The sequence below is a fragment of the Argopecten irradians genome, chromosome 3 (genome assembly GCF_041381155.1).
Source record: "Argopecten irradians isolate NY chromosome 3, Ai_NY, whole genome shotgun sequence".
Taxonomy (NCBI): Eukaryota; Metazoa; Mollusca; class Bivalvia; order Pectinida; family Pectinidae; genus Argopecten; species Argopecten irradians.
This window is the reverse complement of record NC_091136.1, coordinates 49,147,249-49,170,307: the sequence shown is the minus strand read 5'-3', so window position 1 is coordinate 49,170,307 and position 23,059 is coordinate 49,147,249. Positions and strand designations below refer to the sequence as shown.

Here is a 23,059-nt window from a genome sequence, read left to right as displayed (position 1 = left end):
ACAAACGATGAGTTCATAAACACCCTCTCTCAATCCAAGATTATTAACACTGAATGAGTAACAATATACTCTCTATAACATCTAATATCCACTATTATTTGGGTATTTAGTCTAACAAAGGTATTCACAAATTATATAATTTACATCTGTAATATTGCGTATGACGCTTAACGTATTCACACTACTAAAATTTCCTCGTAACGAATGTCAACAAAGATGTGTAAAAGTGACCTACATTCGTAGTGACGTAGTAAAACGGGAAAATCCCTGTTATTATAATCAGAATAAATCTCTATAAATATATGGCCTTATGGATGATGTTCCCTAGAAGAAATAGAGAATGAGTCACGCCCGAACCTGGTCAACGGTTCTTAATAATAGAAAATACCTACTGCTCACTTCAGCTGCTGGGTCGTGACTGGCGTTATCCTAACTATGTCCCGAAATTCGCGGGACATGTCCCGAAAGATTCACGTGCCGGGACTGTAATCTGATTGGCTACTTAAGATGTAATGACGACATCCGGTAGTGACATGCGCAGAAGTCACTACCGGCAAAAAGCATGTTGTCAACAATAAGCCAGTGGATGAAACCGACTAACAACAACAATATATGACGACTCACAAAGGTTACATATGCAACGATGGTTCACAAACGATGTACTAGACTGAGGTATAACACAATTTCTTATTGACAACAAATATATACAATGTATCGACTCATAATTCGCACTCGTACCACTCGTCTGTCACACTCCAAGCTTACTGAAACACCGTAACACATTCTCGATTCTAGCACAGTATTACATACAGAAAACATCGTACAATGTGAATAACACATATGTGGTATATGGTGAACCACATAACGTTACAATACCCCCAACGCTCTGAAATGTCCGCCCCGGACATCGCATAAACAGTTAAATATGAATATAATTAAGTAATATGTACAAACTTGAGTGCTTTTGGCAAAAGTTTTGCATGCCTATACATATTAGGAATACAATATAATAAACTTGATAATCGACTGATGTATAGATTGCATACAACCAAAGTGTTATAATATACATGTACAATTCATTCTTTTGATTATCCTTAAAGCACCTGTACTAAATCTATTTACATTATACGCCAGGATTAGTATTGAAGGTAAATAATTACAAACCATATATTCACTCACTCACTTCCAATTCTCCTCTCATTCTCTACATCTGTTCTCTAAGCCTATATTCGCACTACCTGCTCACTCTGAACTCTCCGTCTGTGTCATGCACTCCCTTGTCCTCTTGCATTCTGGATCTCTGGTCCAAAAATCTGTCAGCTTATACACAGTTCCATCTGGCAATATGGCTTCCTCGATCCTCTTCACGCCAAGATATCCCACAGGTATGAAATATCTCTTGAGAGCACCTCTGCGACGAGCGGTCACCCGGGTAGATCTCAATAGCTGCGCGGTCTGGCCTTGTAGGATGGAGCTTGGCGCCCCCATAAAAAAAAACGCGGATCCTCCGCTAAAATATCCATCCCGTCTGTCCTTGGCCCATCCGTCTGACTCTCTGACATCGTTGACACGCTAGTCTGCTCCTTCTGATGTGATTCCTCGGAACGCCTCGCCGCCGCTTGGTTCCCAACTTTATTCTTCTCCGGGGAAGTAATGGTTGACGATTTGAGTTCTATACCACTTGAAGATAAAGAGCTTGTTTTGGTTTCAGTAGACACCGGAAGATCAGGGGTAAGATTTCCTTCTCCCTTTGCTGCCTCTACTGTCTGAATGTTGAAGGGAATAGCCTTGTCCTTAGAAATGTTCTCCATATCGGCCTCACCGGCTGCTTTCCATCCCATGGCCTCTGCCACGACCTGGTGCAGTTCACCTTCCTCATCCAAGCTGATACGGGGAGATCCATCCCACTCTGATAGGCAATCAAGCGGGGAAACCGATGACTCTCTCAGTAATCTTTCTTGTGGTGGAGTTCCCTGAGTCTGTACTAATGGAGGGAATACTACCTTGGAGGACATCTTAGGTCGTTGTGTTAGATTCCTGCGATGAGTTCTCTCGTGGTCCCTCATGCGATGACGCCTAGCCTGAGTCGTAGTGTAGTCACACAGATTGCACTTGATCCGAGGCCCATGGTCATTACGCTTGTGGTGATTGAGTCTATCCGTGGTGAAAAAGCGTCTCCCACACTCCTCACACTGATGTCTGGGGGGCTCTGGTTGCCGGACACATTGATATTTATGGGCTCCATACCGATAGGTGCTGGCCATACTGCTTCTGTAGTCTTCTGTAACATATCAACAAACAATATTCTTCTTATATATCTATATAGAAGGTATCATCATTTTATAATCTTATCACTAATAAAATTCTCTTCAGTGTGCTTATGTCCTCAAGGTTCTGTCTGACTCTGGTACGAACCATTTCTTAGCCTCCCCTTTATACGGCTTCAACTTGTTAACATTGACTACTCTAGTTTTGGCATGAGGTTCTCGTTTCACATAATAAACCACATCTGACAGCTGTTTAGTTATGGTGTATGGTCCCTCCCATGGTTTTCCTAACTTTCTACTACCCCCATAGGATTTGTTCTCGTACATCCAAACTCTATCGCCTATCCTAAATTCTGGGTCCGAGGTTTTTAGGTCATAATACTTTTTCTGTCTGTCACTGGTCAAACGCATCCTATCCCGGGCATGGTCATGAATTTTCCTCATGCGTTCTACCAATTCCTCCACATATTCAGTATTGGCAGTGTTGGTCTCTTTTCCATTCCTTGGTGGCCTTCCATATAGTAAATCCACGGGTAACTCTACCTCTCGCCCTAACATCATCATAGCCGGACTCTCCCCCGTGCTCTCTTGTACTGACGATCGATATGCGTACATGACTAGGGGTAGGTATTCCTCCCAATCCTTTTGATTCTTGCTAATTACCTTGCTTAACATATCCTCAATAGTTCTGTTCAACCTCTCGACTAATCCGTCGCCCTGAGGATGGTAAGGCGTTGTACGAGTCTTTTTCATTCCCAGTTTTTGACATAATTCCTGAAACAAGTTGGATTCAAATTGTCTACCTTGATCAGAGTGTATCTGACGTGGTATTCCATAACGAGAGATGAATTCTTTAACTAAAACATCTGCCACCGTGGTTGCCTCCTGGTTGGGTATAGGGTATGCTTCTGCCCATCGGGTGAAGTAATCTGTTATCACCAATACATATCGATTTCCCCTTGGAGATTCTGGGAAATTGACCATAATGTCTAACGCGACTCTTTCCATCGGGACTCCCACTCGATATTGTTTCATCTTCCCCCTAGTGCTTCTCCGTGGTTGTTTTCGTGCCTGGCACTCCTTGCATCGGTCTATCCATCTGTGTACCATACGTGTTAAACCCGCCCAGTAAAATCTCTCTCTAAGGCGAGCGATAGTCTTAGTTAGGCCAAGATGTCCGGCTCCAACCCCATTATGAAGGCTTTCCATGATTTCACTTGTCCAGCTTTTTGGTACTAAAACTTGCCATTCCTCCTCATCTGTCTCCTCCTTTATCCACACCCTGTATAGTATTCCCTCTCTGAACTCTATGCGCTTCCACTGGGCCCAATAACATTTGACCTCCTTTGACATAGGAGCTACCTCTTTCCACTCAGGCCGTTTCCCACGCCGTTTCCATTCCCACATGTGTTTCAGGTTTGGGTCCCCCTTTTGACCTTCCATCCACTCTTCAGCTGTGTGACCTTGAAACCAGTCGGTGGGTTGTTCTAGTCTTATTTTTCTAATTTTCTCCTCTCTACTATCTAATGGTTCTTCCGTTTCCTCCAACATCTCATTGGCCTGATCTGGTAATTTCTTGCAAAATTTACAGCTGCCACAGATACGTCTAGATAAACCATCAGCGTTAGCATGTACTCTCCCTGGTCTATGTTGTACTTGATAATTGTAGGTGTCCAAGACCTCCAGCCATCGTGCTAACTGACCTTCAGGGTTTTTGAACCTTCTAATCCAGTTAAGTGCTCCATGGTCAGTTCGTACTAAGAACTCTGCCCCATATAGGTAGTGATGGAAGTGTTTGACAGCCTCGACCACTGCTAATAGTTCTCTCCTTGTCACACAATACTGCCTTTCTGTTTTGGATAAGGTCCTACTGAAATAGCAAATAGGATGCTCTCCATCCTCCTGCTGTTGTGATAACACTCCACCAATTCCAAACCCACTTGCATCAGTATCTCATATGTATAGTTTCTCGGCATTTGGATACACTAAAACAGGGGAGGTAACTAGCGCCCTTTTTAACTGTGTATAGGCCTGCTGACATTCTTCTGTCCATATGAACTTCATCTCCTTTTCTGTAAGCATGTGTAATGGTTTTGCTATTGTGGCAAATCCCCTGATGAACTTTCTATAGTAGCTGACGGTTCCCAGAAAACTTCTCACCTCTCTAACACATTTAGGTTGTGGCCAAGTATCTACCATTTTTGTTTTGGCTGGGTCTGGTGAGATGCCTTTCTCCTGCACCAGATGTCCTAGAAATTTAACTTGTGGTTGTAACAGTTTACATTTTTTCGGAGAAATTTTTAAGCCAGCTGCTTTAATCTTTTCTAGTATTACATCAAGTCTCTCCAAATGTTGTTCAAATGAGTTTGCAAATATGATGATGTCATCGACGTATATCAAACAGGTGTGCCATTTCATTTCATCAAATTTTATTGACATATTGGTGTTGTATTGTCAATAGGATTGAACAACAGGCTTAGCCTATACACATTCTCTCCTAAGGTGTACCGATGTTTATGGACACAATATATATATATATATAAATTAATTGAAATGAATTTTTATAACAGACATATAAGGGGTTTGTAAATAAAGGGGAATAACTCTTATAAACTCTCTCATACTTCTTTCACACATATACACAAAATAAGGTATAATTTACACATGTACTTAATTTATAATATATTATAGTTTGATTTATATTTATAATCTGGAGATTGGTAGTCTAGACCTGAAAGTCCATGTGCAAAGTTGCACAGGTCACTGCTACCAAATCTGTTATTTGAGATATATATAGATTATAACATTATTTACAGATCGTGATAGTGTTATTAGATAGGTACATGATAAAATACAATTTGTACAATCTTGAAGTCATGCCTAAGCAGGATATAGTGTTTTATATGGCTAATCTCCATGATTTTCTCAATATTCCGTCATAGTCATGGCATACATTTATACTAATAAGACTATATCTTCAATCTATAACATATACAAGTTAAATCGATGGGATTTACCAATAAAGTTATGTACCTGATTTAATATTTGTCTATTTGTATGTCCATCACAGTCAGGGCAGCCTTGGAGAAATACATTTACATTAATATGATTATGTCTTCCATAGGAATTAAGAGAATTAAAGAGGAGTATTCTTGAATTGTTAAATAAAGGACATTCCAGAAAGTAATGTGAGACTGTTTCATGTTCAGTAGAGCAGTTACAAATTGGACTGTCAATAAGATGATCATGATATAAGTCAAAGTTTAGATTACTACAGGAGTTCCTTAGTTGACAGAGGACAATATTGGCTCTCCTGTCACCTTCTGTTTTGAAAATTTGTGTAGATTCACGGTCAGATAGAATATCTTTATTTAAATATATTTTGAACGCTTCAATAGAGGGTATATCAATTAGATCAGGATTAGATATGTTAACTGTGCGACACATAAAAGGGATAAAACTGTCAAAGTAATTATTTGTTCTACATAGTGGTGAGTTAAAAATTCTTTGCTGTCTTAGTGCATAGGGATTTTCATTATTAGTAAATTAAATTAGCGTCACGGTACGTAAAACTCTTCATTCATTCATTATTAGTAAATGGTATTAGAATGTCTTGAAGATATTGTGGTGAGTGTCCATGTAGTATCTTGTATATCATAATGTGTTTGTGTTTATTTCTTCTTTCAGATAATGTTTCCCATCGTAATTCATTATATAGTTTTTGGTGTGATGTCCCTGATCTTAAACCTGTAATTATTCTAGCAGCTTCTAATTGTACTGATTCTAGTAAATCCTTTGCTTGCTGTGAGCAATTATCCCATATGATGTCTGCATATTCTAATATTGGTCGAATGAAACCTGTGTATATTTTGATTAAAGATTTTCTATGTATTTTATTTTTAACAAATCGTAGAATACTCAATCTATTATATGCTTTTTTGTATATATTTTGTATGTGTTCTTTCCAAGTGGCATCATCCTGAAGTGTAAGTCCTAGGTGTTGGTGAGATGTTGTGTCTGTGACTTGTTTACCTTGGAAATATAATGGAGGGTGATGAGTGTCCTGTTTTCTTGAGAATAATACTGATTTAGTCTTGTTTGGATTGAAATTGATATCCCAGGTAGTAGCCCAATGTGAAATATTAGTTAAGTCAACATTAAGAATTTGTGCAGCTTGTGCAGGGTTGTTATCAATTATGATATAAAGGGAAGTGTCATCAGCAAAGAGTTTTATATTAGTGTCTACTGTAGAAGTTATGTCATTAATGAAAAGTAGAAATAGTAGTGGCCCAAGGACCGATCCCTGGGGTACTCCTGCTTTAACATTTCTAAATTGTGAAAAATAACCTTCAGTGTTTACTCTTTGCATTCTGTCAGAGAGATAATTTTCAAACCAAAGAAGAAGATTTCCGTTGATACCATATGATTTTAGTTTAAATAGAAGACCTTTATGCCAAACCCGGTCAAAAGCTTTGCTTATATCACAAAATACAAATCTGAGTTCTTTTCCTTTATCCATATTACTGACAATTTCATGATAAATAAACAAAAGTTGGTTAACTGTAGAATCACCAGGTGTAAAGCCAGACTGGTTCTTTGTAATTACTTCATTTTGGACCAGAAAGTTATATAAATATTTAAATATAATTTTCTCTATGAGTTTACTGAAGCATGAGGTGATAGAGATTGGTCTATAGTTTGTTACTTCGTTAGTAGAACCATTCCCCTTATATATAGCATTAACATTTGTTCTTTTCCAGTTAGTGGGTATTATTCCAGATTGTAGGGTCTTATTAAATAGCAGTGTGAGTGGTAGTGTTAGAGACGTTTGGAGTTTTTTCACAATTCTAGGGATTATACCATCAGGACCAGGAGGTTTATTGGAATTAAGGATTTTAAGTTGGTCAGCAACATCTTGCTGAGTGATGTGGATATCAGACAGTGAGTTAGGAGGATTAGGGTGTGGAGTTTGCGGAAGCTCTATGTCAGGAGTTGAGGTGGCAATGTTAGTGAAATGTTTATTAAGAAGTTCAGCTTTATCAACAGGGTGATGGATTAATTGGTTATCTGATTTTAGTGTGCCATTGCTCGTCTCGCAGTATACATTCCATCAGACGTTCAAAGGTAGCTGCTGCATTACATAGTCCAAACGGCATTGATTGGAACTCATATAGTCCACTAGTAGTGACAAAAGCAGTCTTCTCTCTGTCCTGGGGGTCAACTTCAACTTGCCAATACCCACTCTGTAGATCTAACACCGAGAACCAACTGGATCCTCTAAGTGTGTCCAGTGAGTCGTCTATGCGTGGTAATGGGTACGAATCTTTTATAGTAACCTCATTTAGTTTTCGATAATCCACGCAGAATCTCCAGGAGTTATCGGACTTCTTAACTAATACTATTCCACTGGCCCATGGTGATTTTGATGGTGTAATAACGCCTGTCTTCAACATCCTCTGTATCTCAGCCTCAGCATCCGCTCTTTTAGCTAGAGGTATTCTTCTGGGTGCCTGTTTTATAGGTGGCGCTTCACCGGTCTTTATCTTATGTTTTACAATTCCTGTCTTTCCTAGGTCATCTTTGTTCTTGGCAAACACTGTTTGATGTTTGTTTAACAGCCTCGTAACCTCCTTAATTTGGTCATCCTCTAGAGTTGTTTTACAGGCATCTAATACTTGCTCTAGGTGAGCAGGGAGGTCATTATTAAGGTTTTCTTGTTCCTCGCTTATCTGTTGTATATTCCGTATTTTCTCCTCAGGCCCTGTTATTTCTCCCAAATTAACACTCTCTACTTGTTCTGCCCTGATGGTTTCACAGCTGGCTGCAGTGACTTGCTTAGGTATGGTCTGGGGCTTATCAGTCATGTTCATCACCCGTACCGGAATAATGGTTTTTGTAGTGTCAAATACACATCTACCCACTAGGATCCCTTTGTCCTTTAAATATTTACTTCCATTTTCTATAACTGCATCTTTCTCTACTGGGTAATCCCCAACAATTTCTGCCGGAACTATGGCCTCAGTGGCTGCGGGCACCACCACCCTCTCTGCCATTCTGATTCGAAATACTGTTTTTGTTCTCTGACTTTCTAAATGACACGGTACTTCTCGGCCCTTGAAGGTGACAACCTCTTTACCAAGTTTTATCTCGCTATCCTGCCTCTTTAGGAAGTCATAACCCAATACTGCTGGTACCTCTATATCCGCCACGATCATCTGGCATGGCAGTAGATCTCCTTGGATCCTAAGTGGAAAAATGGCCATTCCCATGGGGGTCACTAGCTCTCCATCTGCCATCTTCAATTTTCCGCAGTCTTTTTCTAATGGGGGTTTTACTGCCTCTGGTAAATTCTTATACACCCTACTGTGCAGCACCGATATTGTTGCACCGGTATCGATCAGGCAATCTATATTTTTCTTATAAAGCTCGCCCCATACGAAAAGTCCATCCTGACTGGGTCCTTTTCCGGTTATCTCGAAAACATTGTTGGGTCCCATGACACTACACTCTTCATCGGCTGAGACATGACCCTCTGACTCAGCCATTACTGGTTTAAAGGAAGGCTTTCTGTCTGTCTTGCCTCCTCACCTGACCAACCTTGACTTTGATACCTTTGACCTTGACCTTGGAATCTTTGACCTTGTCGCTGACCTTGACCTTGCGACATATTTCTATGTCCATGGCTCCTATTCTTGCGACAGTCTCGCGCGTAGTGTCCCAGCTTCTGGCAATTATAACAGGTAATTCCTGCTCTACAATCCACTGCCCTATGTCCAGGCTTGTTGCATTTAAAACAATTCCTATCATTCTGGCCTTGAGTATATTTACTTTGCTTGTTTTCATTTTTTTCTTTATCCTCCGTGGCCTCCATTCTCCTCAGTAAATATTCTATCTGCTCTACATTTTCTTTTACTATTTGGGTCAAGTCAGGAGTGGTCTCCTCCTCCTCTACCATTGTACATTGTCTGAGATTGAGGCGCTCAGAACGCCCTTTATTTTGACCTGCTTTGAAAGCCTCATACTTCAATGCTAGGTTCAAAGCCTCATCTACATTTTCTCCACTACCTTGACACACTGCCCATTCCATCTCTCGGTCATTTAAGGCATCTCTGAAATATTTGTACCCCAGACTATCTCTGACCTCAGATGGTGCTGTAGGGTAACCTAATCTAACCAGTCGTTTTACATCCTGGGCCATAGCTACCAATGGTTCCTTGTTTTTCCGTACTCTGGCCTCGACCTGTGCTCGGTACATCTCGCATTGGTTTTTGGGTTCAAACTTAGCTGTAAGTACTGGTACAAGCCTATCAAAATCAGCTAAGTGTTCTTCCTTAAGGTCCCCTAGTATGCTGCGAGCAGGTCCTGTCATACATGAAGCTAGTCTCAAGGCTTTAACCTCTGTTGACCACTGGTTTATAGTTGACACTAGGTTAAAGTGTGCTAGATATTCTGTCCAACTGGTTTTACCATCATAGTTGTCTGGTTTTGAAAATGTTGACCTGGCCACTGTGGTATTATGGGTATCTTGACCTCTGCTTCTAATTGGGCTCATTGGTTTCTCTCCCCTGGGAGCTATACAAATATCCCTAATAGGTGCTCTAGGGTTACCATCCCATTCATCCATCTCTGACTCTGGATATGGGTACCTACTATTCCTCACTTGTCTGTCATAGGAGGGATTAGTCTGTATCTGACTAACAAACTCTGGTCTCGAGTTATATTCATAACCCTGGTTATCATTCTGATCTTCTTGTGAAGTGTAGATTGGTCTCTGACATGGTGAAGGGGGTTCCCTTACATCATTTTCTAAATGGTTTGACTGCTGACTTTCCTCTTGGTTTCTCAGGTCCCTGTGTCTTACCTGGTCATGTTGATTTTCTCTCTCAAGGCTCCTTTCTTCTCGCTGATTGGGTCTGTTTTCCATATTGATGTCCCGATCATTCGAGATTAATAGTGTACTGGTATTATCTGATGTGTCTGGTCTATTGGTCAAAGTCTCCAACTTTTCTAGAACTAAGGACATAGCATTTGTCATACTATTATTAGTCTGGTCTACTGTCTTCCCCAGGTCCTTCATTTCCTTTCCTAATTCTTTAGTAAGGTTCTCAAATTTCCCTTCTAATGTCCTTAAATTCCCTTCTAAGGTCCTGACATTCTCCCTAAGAGTCTGAATTTCCTCCTCTTTTTCATGCTCCTCTTGATAAGGTCTATTGTCACTCTCAACTTGGATTTCTGAGCTATGGTTGTCAGGTATTCTCTCCTCTGACTCGTCCCTATATCTTACAGGTTTTCTTATAACCCTTCTATCTTCTCTTATCTCAATAACTTCCCCCTCACTATTTCCCATTTCCTCTTCCTCTACATTTTCTACATTGTCTTTTGGTTTCTGGCCTAAACTATTCCTACTGTCCCTATTTCTCCTAAGGTCTGCCTCAGCCTTTTTCTTTCTTGAATTTCTAGTCATCTTGACCTCAAATTTACCAAGTAAAATATATTTAAAACTGGCAAAATATTACTGAGTGGATTTACAAAACTATACCTGGTTCTCAATTGGTTCCCACTGGTTTCTGAAAGGATCCCACCGCTGCCACCAAATGTAACGTGATCGGGTCTATCTTTCGATAGACTTCACCAAGTGAGATATCTGGTCTTGGTAACAGACCACTGGTCAGTATTACTGGTCTACTCCTGGTACACGGAGTATAGATTTCTTCAGCCTTTGGTCACAAGGCCCTAAGGGTTTTTGTAATTATTTTTGTACCACTCAGTAATATAACAAATGCCAGATAAACAGTTAATTAATAATTTATTAACGATATATGAAATAAATGATGTCAGACAAACGATGAGTTCATAAACACCCTCTCTCAATCCAAGATTATTAACACTGAATGAGTAACAATATACTCTCTATAACATCTAATATCCACTATTATTTGGGTATTTAGTCTAACAAAGGTATTCACAAATTATATAATTTACATCTGTAATATTGCGTATGACGCTTAACGTATTCACACTACTAAAATTTCCTCGTAACGAATGTCAACAAAGATGTGTAAAAGTGACCTACATTCGTAGTGACGTAGTAAAACGGGAAAATCCCTGTTATTATAATCAGAATAAATCTCTATAAATATATGGCCTTATGGATGATGTTCCCTAGAAGAAATAGAGAATGAGTCACGCCCGAACCTGGTCAACTGTTCTTAATAATAGAAAATACCTACTGCTCACTTCAGCTGCTGGGTCGTGACTGGCGTTATCCTAACTATGTCCCGTAATTCGCGGGACATGTCCCGAAAGATTCACGTGCCGGGACTGTAATCTGATTGGCTACTTAAGATGTAATGACGACATCCGGTAGTGACATGCGCAGAAGTCACTACCGGCAAAAAGCATGTTGTCAACAATAAGCCAGTGGATGAAACCGACTAACAACAACAATATATGACGACTCACAAAGGTTACATATGCAACGATGGTTCACAAACGATGTACTAGACTGAGGTATAGGGCTAACACAATTTCTTATTGACAACAAATATATACAATGTATCGACTCATAATTCGCACTCGTACCACTCGTCTGTCACACTCCAAGCTTACTGAAACACCGTAACACATTCTCGATTCTCGCACAGTATTACATACAGAAAACATCGTTCAATGTGAATAACACATATGTGGTATATGGTGAACCACATAACGTTACATTATGAACATTTTTCCTTTTTTAGTAAAATTCGTGATGGCGGCCATCTTGATGACGTCATAACCGGAACTTATACAATGTTAACATTGTTTTTTTTCTTGTTTTTGTTTAAACTGATTTATTAGTGGACAAAAAAACTAATTAGAAATAATAGTTTGCGGTTGGAAAACGTTTTTGTTGCGTCAAGCAAAATATGAAAAATTTACTAAAAAATTACCATTTTTGAACTTAAAATCCTATTTTTTCACTTCCTGCGTAAAAATCACTACATATATTTGGTTATTTGGTCCTGATATGTTTTAAGTGTTCTATTGTGGTCATTTTGATACCTCATTTGTCTACTTCGGTTGAAAAATGTCAATGTTATGACTATTTTTCATTTTTTAGTGAAATTTGAGATGGCGGCCATCTTGATGACGTCATAACCGGAAGTTCATCCCAACTTATGCAATGTTAACATTTTGATTTGTGATCAGTGGGTCATAAGGGTTAAGAAAAATATTGGTTCGGAGGTTTGGGGGGGGGTGTATGTGGGACCCTCCTAGCCCATGGCCTATAGTTCTTTGTATTTAATGTGAGCTCTCTGTATACCGACTAGTTATTTAAAATTGTGTTTTTTATGCCAACATTATTTTATGTTGAGAGAGGTGATTGCGTTTTGTAATTTGTTTGAGAATATATGAATGTATTTCATCTTCCTAGAGATAAATCGTGTTACCAAAGTAATCACCAGGATAACAGTGTGTTGGTTTGCTGTTTTGATGATTGTCCTTAGCGCCCAATGTGCATATAATGTAATCTAAGGACGACATCCAATTTATATTTATGTAATTCGTTGATTGTTGTGAATATATATATTTTTTTTTTTTGCTAACCTGCAAAATTACAGAAATTGCTTTTCCAATCATCATGTGCCATCCCTCTTACAAAATGTCTGTATAATGTGACAAATATTATAATACATATATATAGTCAGTTTAAACTGGTTACAAGCGTAAAAACTATCCATGCTGTGAAGCTCTGTTTGCATATTGAATACTCGGATTGGTATACCATAGAACAACAAACAGTGAATTGAGTGGCGATCATTGGCTCACTTCTTTATTAAAGTGGCCGCATTTATTAAAATTTTCTTTTAAAAACATATACATCAAAATTATCATTTAACAATCTTACATCAGACATAAAAGACCAATTTTACATAAAAGTAAATATGCAAAGGTGAGCGGAATATCCGCCATCTTCCTTCTGACATAAAAAAACCACAATGTTGTCATAAAGTAAATATGAAAGGATGAGCAGAATATCTGCCTATTTAAAACCAAAATATATACACTTCAACAAAAAACAAATGAGACATCAAATAGGGAGGAGAGGGAGGGTAAGCACAATACGATGAAATCAAATGTGATACAATATTGAGTGTCAAACCAAGATGGCGATCGTTGAAATTTTTTTCTTCTTGTGACATGATGTCTGTGGTATTGACCAATGAAAATAGACCTTTAACTTATGACCCGGATGTTGATACCATACATGGCATGCACAGAGCGCGAAAATTCAAACTAGTTAATTATATATGTATAAGTGGTATGCAGTTTACAAAAATACGTTTGTTGTTACAAACTTCAATTTATTTTGGAAGACTTATTTCATAATGTGATATCAGAGATACCGAACAACGCACCTGAACACATTATACGCAATGTACGAACAGGCGAACCAGTCGTCCCATTCCATTTTGGTTGATCGATACGCAGCATTAGAAACTTCCATTTTCAGACTATGTTATAACCCAAAATCATACTTCTCACGACCTAACGCTCAACTCAAGGCCAATTGTGATGAAGAAGAGAATCATTCACTACTATTTGTTCTAATCTTTATGAATCAGGAAGAAGATAATAGATAGTATCCGAAATGTAGAGCCTTCACAATGTTAACGCCCTACTAACTATGAATACAGAAACAACCCACCCGGATATCACCATAGTAACTACTAATGTGACACATTTTCGATAATAAATGTCAAATAATTTGTATTTCGTGGATTAATGAAATAAATAGTAAACAAGAAACATAAAATAACAATATGTATGTATATCGACCAATGATAGAAATAATAAAGACAGTTGGACGGTCCATTAATCACATCGTGTTTTTTTCTGTCTTGACCATGTGTAAATAATTAACCAATGACACCTGTTCATCTTTGGAAACTATTTTTTTCTTTCATCGCGGCAAAGTAATGAGGGTCGTACGTTGTAATTAGGATTAAGTGGTCATTTTGTCGATTCTGTCGATTTATGATGATGTTCGTTAAGCACAAAAGTATAGATATGTATATCGATTATGATACGAAAAATATAGGAATTTTAACATTTACGTCAACACACTGTACATAGTTACGGCAAAATTGATTGTTAGAAAAAAAGACAATTCGTTAAAGTAATATATAAGAGAAAATACTAATCGTAAGAAGCAGCTCTTCTAATGAATAAAACATTGTTAAAGGGATCTACAATATCACATGTACAGAATTGTACCAATGAAAGATTTGTAAGTATATATCATGTGTTATAACAGAATTGTCATCTACAAACGTCCGTAAATCTGAAGAAAAACTGTAGGAAACCTTACTCGATGTTCCCAATAATGTCGGATCAACAATTTCCTTGTCAAATTCTCAACCTTGATGAAGCTTTCATTAATGTTATTTTATTTTCGTGAGTGCTCTGTTTATGTTACGTAGAAACCCTTTAGAATATATATATAGTATCTATCTTTCATTTCTGTCGCATTGATTTCGTATTTGTTACTATTATTAATAAAGTAATGCACGTGAAATCATCAATCCTCAAATCCCTCACATGCCGAGAGAATGTGTATAAGTGTATAATATTAGGATTTTCTTCAGCCAAACTTTTTTTTTATTTTGATTAAAATTCTATGATATTTGAACATCACGTAATCGAATAACTACAAATGATAATAAATAATAAAATAAAAAAATATAAATATAGTGTAACTTGCTTCTTCAATTTACTTTCCTTACAACAAAGCATGTCAAACAAAAAATAACAATAGGCAAATTACGGGTATACACGGAAAATTATTATTATTACTATTAATAGCAATTCCAGGTCAAATGTTAAGACTGGAATAATAAAAAAGGTCATTCGCAAAGACAAAGAGGGTAAGACCTTAACAATAGCATTCTAACGAACTAATTACATATACGTTGGTATATTTGAAGCTCAAGTATTGAAAAAAGTAATTAATTAAAATGTCAGTAAGATCCTTCTTTTGTCGTTTTCAATAAGAGCACATAATGAGATATCTTTAGCAAGACTGGAATTGTTTAACTCAAGTAATTATTTTTATAATAGGAATGGATATGGATAAGAGGTCCGATTCCTATGGGAAGTGCCTTTTAATATGTACCGTTAAGAAGATTTCAAAGGAAGACGCGTTCACTCGTTGGGAAATGAAAATTGAACTAATAGAATCGCCTTCAAATTCTGAGTAAATGTTGACAGGAATGCTGGTTCTACCAAGGTTCTGAAAACTTTAAACGCACATAGTCATGTGTGGTGGCTTAATAAGGTTGTTGTGTAGAAAGTGAAGAATTCTATTCAATGTTAAACAATTTGCATTTATTTTGATTACACCTGTAAATAGATAAAGAAACTTTGAAGAAATATCGATATCCATCGGCTACTGATCCAACTCTGTATACGACAACAAACAAATAACAGAAAACCATTTTCAACAGCCGTTAACACCGAATTGACTTCCTTCAGAAGTTTCAATAATAATTTATGATTTAGACCATTGTGGATTGTGTTAAACGTTTCATATGACAGTTTATTCGTTATTTGTTGTGTAACTTTATATGCTTTATAATCTAGGACAACTGCTTATGGTTGATTTTACATTAGTAGAAAGGCTAATGTCTTGGTTAAGAATTTACCAAGTAGCCAAGTCTAATAACATACACACACGATAATGCCGAAGGAAACTATGACAATCAGCAGTCTACACAAACAACAAAAGCTTAAAACCTGTTATAGATATAAATAATAATAAAAGACGTGTGTAAATTCCAATCCTCAAGTTAGTAGCAATTTGCTTTCACAAAATGGCGTCCTGCTTGGAGACATACACAGAAATATTTATTGCCCAATGTGACACTCACCAAACTTGTCCGAGCTAAAAGGCATTTCGTGAATGTTTACTAAAACACTGAAAAACAGCTACATATGCAAGACCAATACTGGTCAAAAGCCTTGTAAATCTGGGAAAATAAACACAGTGAAGTGTTGGGACAGCAATTTACCCGACAGAAGACAAGAATACATAAATTTAATGACAATGTATATATATGTGTTCAGGATGCAGCGTGTGGAATCGATGTTTAATCTTTATTGGACAAGGCTGATAAGAACGCCTTACCGATTGGCCAATATTTGCGACGACACAACGTAAAATCATTGATAATTTGTAGCCCCTCAGCTAGCGTAACCCATTTGTGCAGCTCGCAGACAACCCATTCACACCTTGCTCCCTCCCTTTGGATTCATGCAGCGTTCCAAGCTGGTGAACAGCCATGTCGACTGGTAACGGATATGATATCCCGGTCTACGGGCTAGACAATGGCGGATTTCACCTTCTACATATTTTAGCAATTTGCTGTATATTTCTTAGTTTTATATCAGCCACGGCAATTGTGATATTTTCTTTCAAACAAAATGGGTTTAAAAGCTTCTTTTCTTGGACAAAAAGTGAACGCCTGGTGGTGTATTTGGCGTTATGTGACGGCTGCTTCAACATTTCTCACTCTCTTGACCATTTCAACATCCTACTGACCAAGGACCACGTTCGGCCTCTGGAACTTTGTCAGGTTTATAGTTTTATCAATCTGGAATTTATTTTTGCTCAGACGCTTATGGTGAATGCTATCGCTATCAACGCGTTCCTCATGATCTACTTTGGAAAGAATCTGGACTTTGGTAAGAAGGACTGGAGGTTACTGGTCTGGGGATTTGTTACTCCTCTCATCATAGACATAGTTTGTGCGGCCACCGGACAGTTCGGGCCTACCGGAGCTTAGTAAGTATATCTGCTGTTGACCCCTCTATCTAGACGACAATGGTTTCGAAAATGTTAAAAAAAATTGATAATATCTAGAATTATGATAATTAACTTCAATACCATTAAATGAATAAATGTAAAGTCAGATGTTATTTATTAAATCATCAGCCATCATGGGTTTTTTAAAAGAGACCGTGTAATGGTAAAACAAGTTATAATTTGTATAATAACGAGTACATTCTCATGAAAGGATTACATCTCTGAATCCAATACGATACGGATGTACAGATAATCATTTCTGTATTAACGAAAAGGACACTTATTGGGATGTTTTTGTCGATACATCAGAAATCACTCAGATCAACGCAACTCTCATGACCAACGTGGTATTCACCATTTATTGAACAATTACATGTACTTGCTAAATTAATCAACCACCATGTTGGTGTTTAGATTTGTCAACATGTTAATTTCAGCTCTTCAAGCAGGATATGTTTTCCTTTTATTAGTTATTCTAAAAGCCACTAGATGTTTACAACACGGAGAGCTTTGGAATACTTTTCGAGATTTTCATTGGTTCACACTGCTAGAAGATTGTATTTACTATCCAGTAGTCTCCCTATTTTTAGTAACATTTATATGTAAAACATTCACCGTCCATACATTTGTATTTATCATACAAAAATAAAAAGTATAAACAGCACAAATTGGTAACCAACACTATTTCGTCCGCCATAAAATTTCTGGTTGTTGATGGCAAAGTTCTGAGACTAAGTTGTTGTAAACAAATTAATTTATCTTTAATAACTACTGGTATCAGTTTTACGTACGCACAGTTCCGTGACCCTTTTCAGCATACAGATACCGACTTCTATCACATATGAAGTATTATATCGGCTATACCTAAACACGCGTGTCCATGTGTTGATTATGCATGACCATGATAGAAGGAACAATTTCACATTTCCATCACCTTAGGTCTTATTCTAGAACAGAACTACATCGAGTCTCGTTTATTTACTTCCTTTTGTTTTATGTTTGCTGTCATCACTTTCAATTGATACGTTGATTTTGTCGATACTTGTGTCTAAATGATGCTATTTAACTATGTTTCTTTCCTTTGTTTGCATTCAGTTTGGTCGACACGTTGCCGATAGCCTGTTACTAAATGACTATTTATCTTATTATATGACTTATACAAACAAAGAACTGTACATAATACTAACAATAAAATCTTTGAAGTTTTAAACCTTATCATGGAGCTTCCTCATTGATGTTAATAGCCGACATTTTCATAATGAAAGCAATATACTGTAGATAGGATGTCACATGTATATTCAGTGACACTAAATTAAAGCTAATTTACCCATCCAACAACTTAAAATATTAATATGTTGCACGCTGTATCACCATTCATCGTGACTGAAGACTGGATACGTTTTACCATTTTGTCGATCTTGATTTCAGTTGTTTTACGGGGAGGGGCGCCATGTTGTATCCCTCCCGCAGCAGGTGAATACAAAGAAAGGAATTAACGAACATGCTTGGTTAATATCCTCGTGTTCAAGTTAAATGGATGACTGCTTCCAACCGTGATATCATTTTAATGCGGCTGATCAATAAATATTGGATTTGACGTAACAAATCACATTGCATTTGGTAAAATCAATAAGTTATTATCATAAAACTCGGAATCGGTAAAGTTACGTTTTAATAAAACTGTTGAATCAAACCTGAAGTAAAATAGTGTGAAGCATCTCAGAGACAACTAAACCAATTAACAATTCTTAAAGCACTGACGGCAACAATGGGATTTATTGGCGCGTACCAACTTCAAAGGTTGGGTTTTGATTGACATGAAAACCATGTATGAGAATACACAAGTTCTCAAAGATGGTTACCATGTCGGTGGTGTGAGACACCCCGAGAGTTAAAAAGCCGTGAAATCAGCTCAGTATTAATGGCTGTTCAGCACAACCCTTCAGATATCTACAAATGTCAGATTTGCATAACTGTTCATTTGGAATCGTTCTATCGTTGGCCATCGCGTTGTGGTGTTATAGAGAAGGAAAACATCGTTAGACAATGTCCTAATACGTAAATGATACTGCTCACAACTTAATCACTACACACTCATTGATTTCCTTTGGAACGTGACAATTAACTCCATCCCGGTTATAGGGACACGCGGATCGAGGAAGATTTATTATAGAGTTTACGTTTGTCTGAAACTCATATTTTCTTGTTATTTTTAACTTTTAAATTTGTTTCGGAAATATATTTGATCATTAAGTCCTATACAAATAGATATTTCTTTGGATTTTGATAACGGAAGCTGCAATAGTTTGTTACATGACTTTTGGGGTATCGATACAGTTAGGTTTGATTAAAGATATTGGGATCAAACTACTGTATGTATATTATATATCGATTCCCCGCTGTGTATGTATTGTTGTATACATGTTGAGAACATTGGTTTTCACTTTACAATGAACTTACATTAAAACATTTCCCCAGCAGCCATCAAGGTGTGCTTATTAACTTGTCAATGTTCAGTACAAAATAAGCTCATGTTACACGGTTCTTAGTTACGCCACGTTTGTAAAGGTACCATGGAGGATCAATGCCTCGTACATTAATGTAATATTGAATGGTGAATACAACGGGGTGTGTTGGTAAAAGCAATCGATATTCAATTTACATTTTCAATTGAAACAAACTAAAAACCAATTTCAATAGTTCAATTGTTTGATGAGGGCAACCAGATGATTTGAATGACACATTTTTTGTACTTGCGGGTAGGTTTTAATTGCGATGTCAGGTGTTTTCAGGCGTAACGTCATAATTTCGAAGAAAATAACGTGAATTGTGCCCACAAAATAATGACGTCACATTGAACACCTACCACAAGGGAGCTAACTCTGTAATACGTAAAGAAGGAATAGTAAATATAGCTTATCTTCTAAATATAATAAAAGATATCCCAGAGGGATCTTGGCGCCTATGAAAGAATGATCTATATCTGACAATGGAAAGAGGATTTTTTCTCTGCTTTTCAAACTTTTTCAAACATACTACATATAAAATTTTAAACAGATCGCTTCAGTACTCTCTGAGAATTAGCAGTGACAAACTTCAACTATCAAAATCCAAGATGGCTGCTTGGCGGCCATCTTGTTGATCGATTGGTTCAAAATCGCAATATGCACAACTAGGGGAACCTACATATGAAATTTGAGAATGATCCATTCGGTACCATCTGAGAAATAGCGATAACAAACTTTAACTATCAAAATCCAAAATGGCTGCCTGGCGACTATCTTGTTGCCCGATTGGTCCCAAAATACATTATGCACAACTATAGGGCCCCATGGAAACCAACATAGGAAGTTTGAGAATGATCCATTCAGTATTTTCTGAGAAATAGCGATAACAAACTTTATCAATCAAAATTCAAGATAGCTGCCTGGCGGCCATCTTATTGACCGATTTGTCCCAAAATGCAATGTGCACAACTAGGGCCCTAAGAGAACCTACATTTGAATTTAAGAATGATCCCTTTAGTACTTTGTGATAAATAGCGATAACAAACTTTAACTAACAAAATCCAAGATGGCTGCCTGACGGTCATCTTGCCGACCGATTGATCACAAAACGCAATGTGCACAATATGGGCATAGAGGAACCTACATATGAAATTTGAGAATGATCCCTTCTATACTTTCTGAGAAATAGCGATAACAAAAATTGTTAACGGATGGACGGACGGAAGGACGGACGACGGACGAAAAGCGATATGAATAACTCACCATCTGATGATGGTGCGCTAAAAATCATGGTTGAAGCAGTGTACGTGTATAACGTTCTTCACTTTTCTTGCAGTTGTTTCTTTGACGGAGTCAAGGCAAAGATCAGCAACATGTTCCTGACGACAATCCCTATGAGTTTTATTTTGGTTGCCAATGCCATCCTTTATGCGCTTACATATTACCGGATTCAGTCGGAGGCCAAACGTTTACAACACTCTCTGGGCGCCTCTAGTAGCGCGTCACGGGCCTCCCATCGGGCAGCCAGAAACATGATCCTGTTTCTGTTGGCGTTCTTCGTCCAGTGGTGGGCAGCTACAGTATTCGGAATATGGCTGTTATTTCAGGAACCACCGATGATATTATTTCAAATGGTGACGACATTTTCAAACATTGGCGGAGTTCTAAACGGTATAACATACGCCATTATCCGCCGCAGGCAGACAACGATAAAGCCTGACGACAAAACTAAAGGCAACTCTCAAAACGCCAACTCGTCTTGTTGATATGTTGATTGAGAAAAGGTGGATGTGCTTGTTTACAAGGTATATTGCTCCGGGGTGAACGCTCGCTATATTTTTTGTAACATGCAGAAGAAGTTTTTGTCACATGATGGTGCACCAAGCACATTTTGTGCGGCAACGTGAAGTTAGCACCGGATTCGGGATTCGGGATTCGAATAACCGTGTTCTTTATTCAAAAATGAACAAATAAATAACAATTTAAAAACATAAAGAACAGAAAAAAACATGATTTCACGACCACGATAAATTGTTCAAGACTCGAAAGGCGTAAAACACCTCCTTAGTTTGTTTTTTCGTTATTCAGTTCGAATAACGAATCCGGTTCTAGTACCGTATTCGTTATTCGGTTTTCAATTTTGAATAACGAATTCGGTGCTGGCACCGGATTCGTTATTCAAACGCAAAACAATTTATCGAAGTATTTAGTTTTTTGAGGTTGTGAAATTTAGTTTTGCTTAGTTTTTTTTTATATTTTGAAATTGTTGTTTATTTGTTCATTTTGAATAACGAATCCGGTGCCAGCACCGCATTCGTTATTCGAACTCAAAACAATTTATCGAAGTATGTAGTTTTTTTGAGGTTGTGAAATTTTGTTTTGCTCTGAGTTTTTCTTCATGTTTTGAAATTGTTATTTATTTGTTCATTTTTGAATATCGAATAAGGATCTGGCATCGGATTCTTAATTTAATCCAGAATCCGGTGCTAACTTCACGTCAGATTTTACCTCATAAACGACTAAAACATGTCACTGCGAGTGTATTGTTCTGTGAAAGGTGTTAAAGATCTTCAGGCAGATGTATTGCATTTGTACCACACTGCGAAATGACTTCAACATTTTGAGACAAGCATATGTATAACCTTATGGTGTACTACATTGTATTATGTGACAGGATCATTAGCCTGTGAAAAGTCATGAATAGTTTGGTTTAGATATAGATGTACTGGATGTAGAATGCTTTACATTGGGTCCATGGATGGTTATATTTGGAGACAAAGGTATTTCATGAACATTGTCGATAAATAACATTTTTGGAATATGCTACTAAGAATACAGAATCGTTGCATGTTTCAATGCACTTGCAATACATATATCAGCTACCCAACCTCAATAAAATCCAAATGTTGTCTATTAAATCGAGTAATACAAACTCACACGTATAGACAGCTATTTTGAGCTTTGATTTCAGAAAAAAATTAAAGATCTATGTTATTTGCTTTACATTAACGCACCCATGTGATGGTCTAGCCATATTTTTTTTTATTATTTTGTTATTTTCAGTTAGTTTTGTGGCAAGAATATTTTTTGGTGTTTAACTATTGACCACTCACTGTGCGATATCAAAATATTGTGCGCAAATAAGAGAGGAAAATGATTATATTACGCGTATCTGTTATATGTTGGAAAACTCTTTCTCACACCAGAATAAATATATCTATTTATTCAGAAGCAATTATTTGATATTTTCACTTTATGAAATAACCAAAAAAGACAACTCCATCAACATATAAACATATATTCTCTGTTAAAGCTACAATGATTTATTATCATCACACCATACAAATTCATCAGAAGATTGTGTCTTTATTTTAGACGGAGGTTCCATTATCATACAAGCACAGGCGTTTGGCTCTATAGACATTTTTCTCTCTTTA

General features: G+C 37.4%; 2 protein-coding genes across 2 annotated transcripts; one reads left to right on the top strand and one right to left on the bottom strand.

The window, feature by feature from the left end:
• Positions 1-1,135: 1,135 nt before the first annotated feature.
• LOC138320067 (uncharacterized) lies at positions 1,136-2,272 on the bottom strand. Its single transcript, XM_069263153.1, has one exon. The coding sequence runs from the start codon at positions 2,262-2,264 to the stop codon at positions 1,440-1,442; it is 825 nt and encodes a 274-aa protein (XP_069119254.1). The 5' UTR covers positions 2,265-2,272; the 3' UTR covers positions 1,136-1,439.
• Positions 2,273-15,801: 13,529 nt separating this feature from the next.
• LOC138320065 (uncharacterized) lies at positions 15,802-22,822 on the top strand. Its single transcript, XM_069263152.1, has 2 exons — positions 15,802-17,094; positions 20,959-22,822. The coding sequence occupies exons 1-2, from the start codon at positions 16,592-16,594 to the stop codon at positions 21,386-21,388; spliced, it is 933 nt and encodes a 310-aa protein (XP_069119253.1). The 5' UTR covers positions 15,802-16,591; the 3' UTR covers positions 21,389-22,822.
• The last annotated feature ends 237 nt before the right edge of the window (positions 22,823-23,059 follow it).

Coding starts and splice junctions, on each gene's coding strand:
- LOC138320067 (XM_069263153.1), bottom strand. CDS start 2,264: ATGGCCAGCACCTATCGGTATGGAGCCCATAAATATCAATGTGTCCGG.
- LOC138320065 (XM_069263152.1), top strand. CDS start 16,592: ATGTCGACTGGTAACGGATATGATATCCCGGTCTACGGGCTAGACAAT. Junction 17,095..20,958: donor TTCGGGCCTACCGGAGCTTA/GTAAGTATATCT, acceptor CTTTTCTTGCAG/TTGTTTCTTTGACGGAGTCA.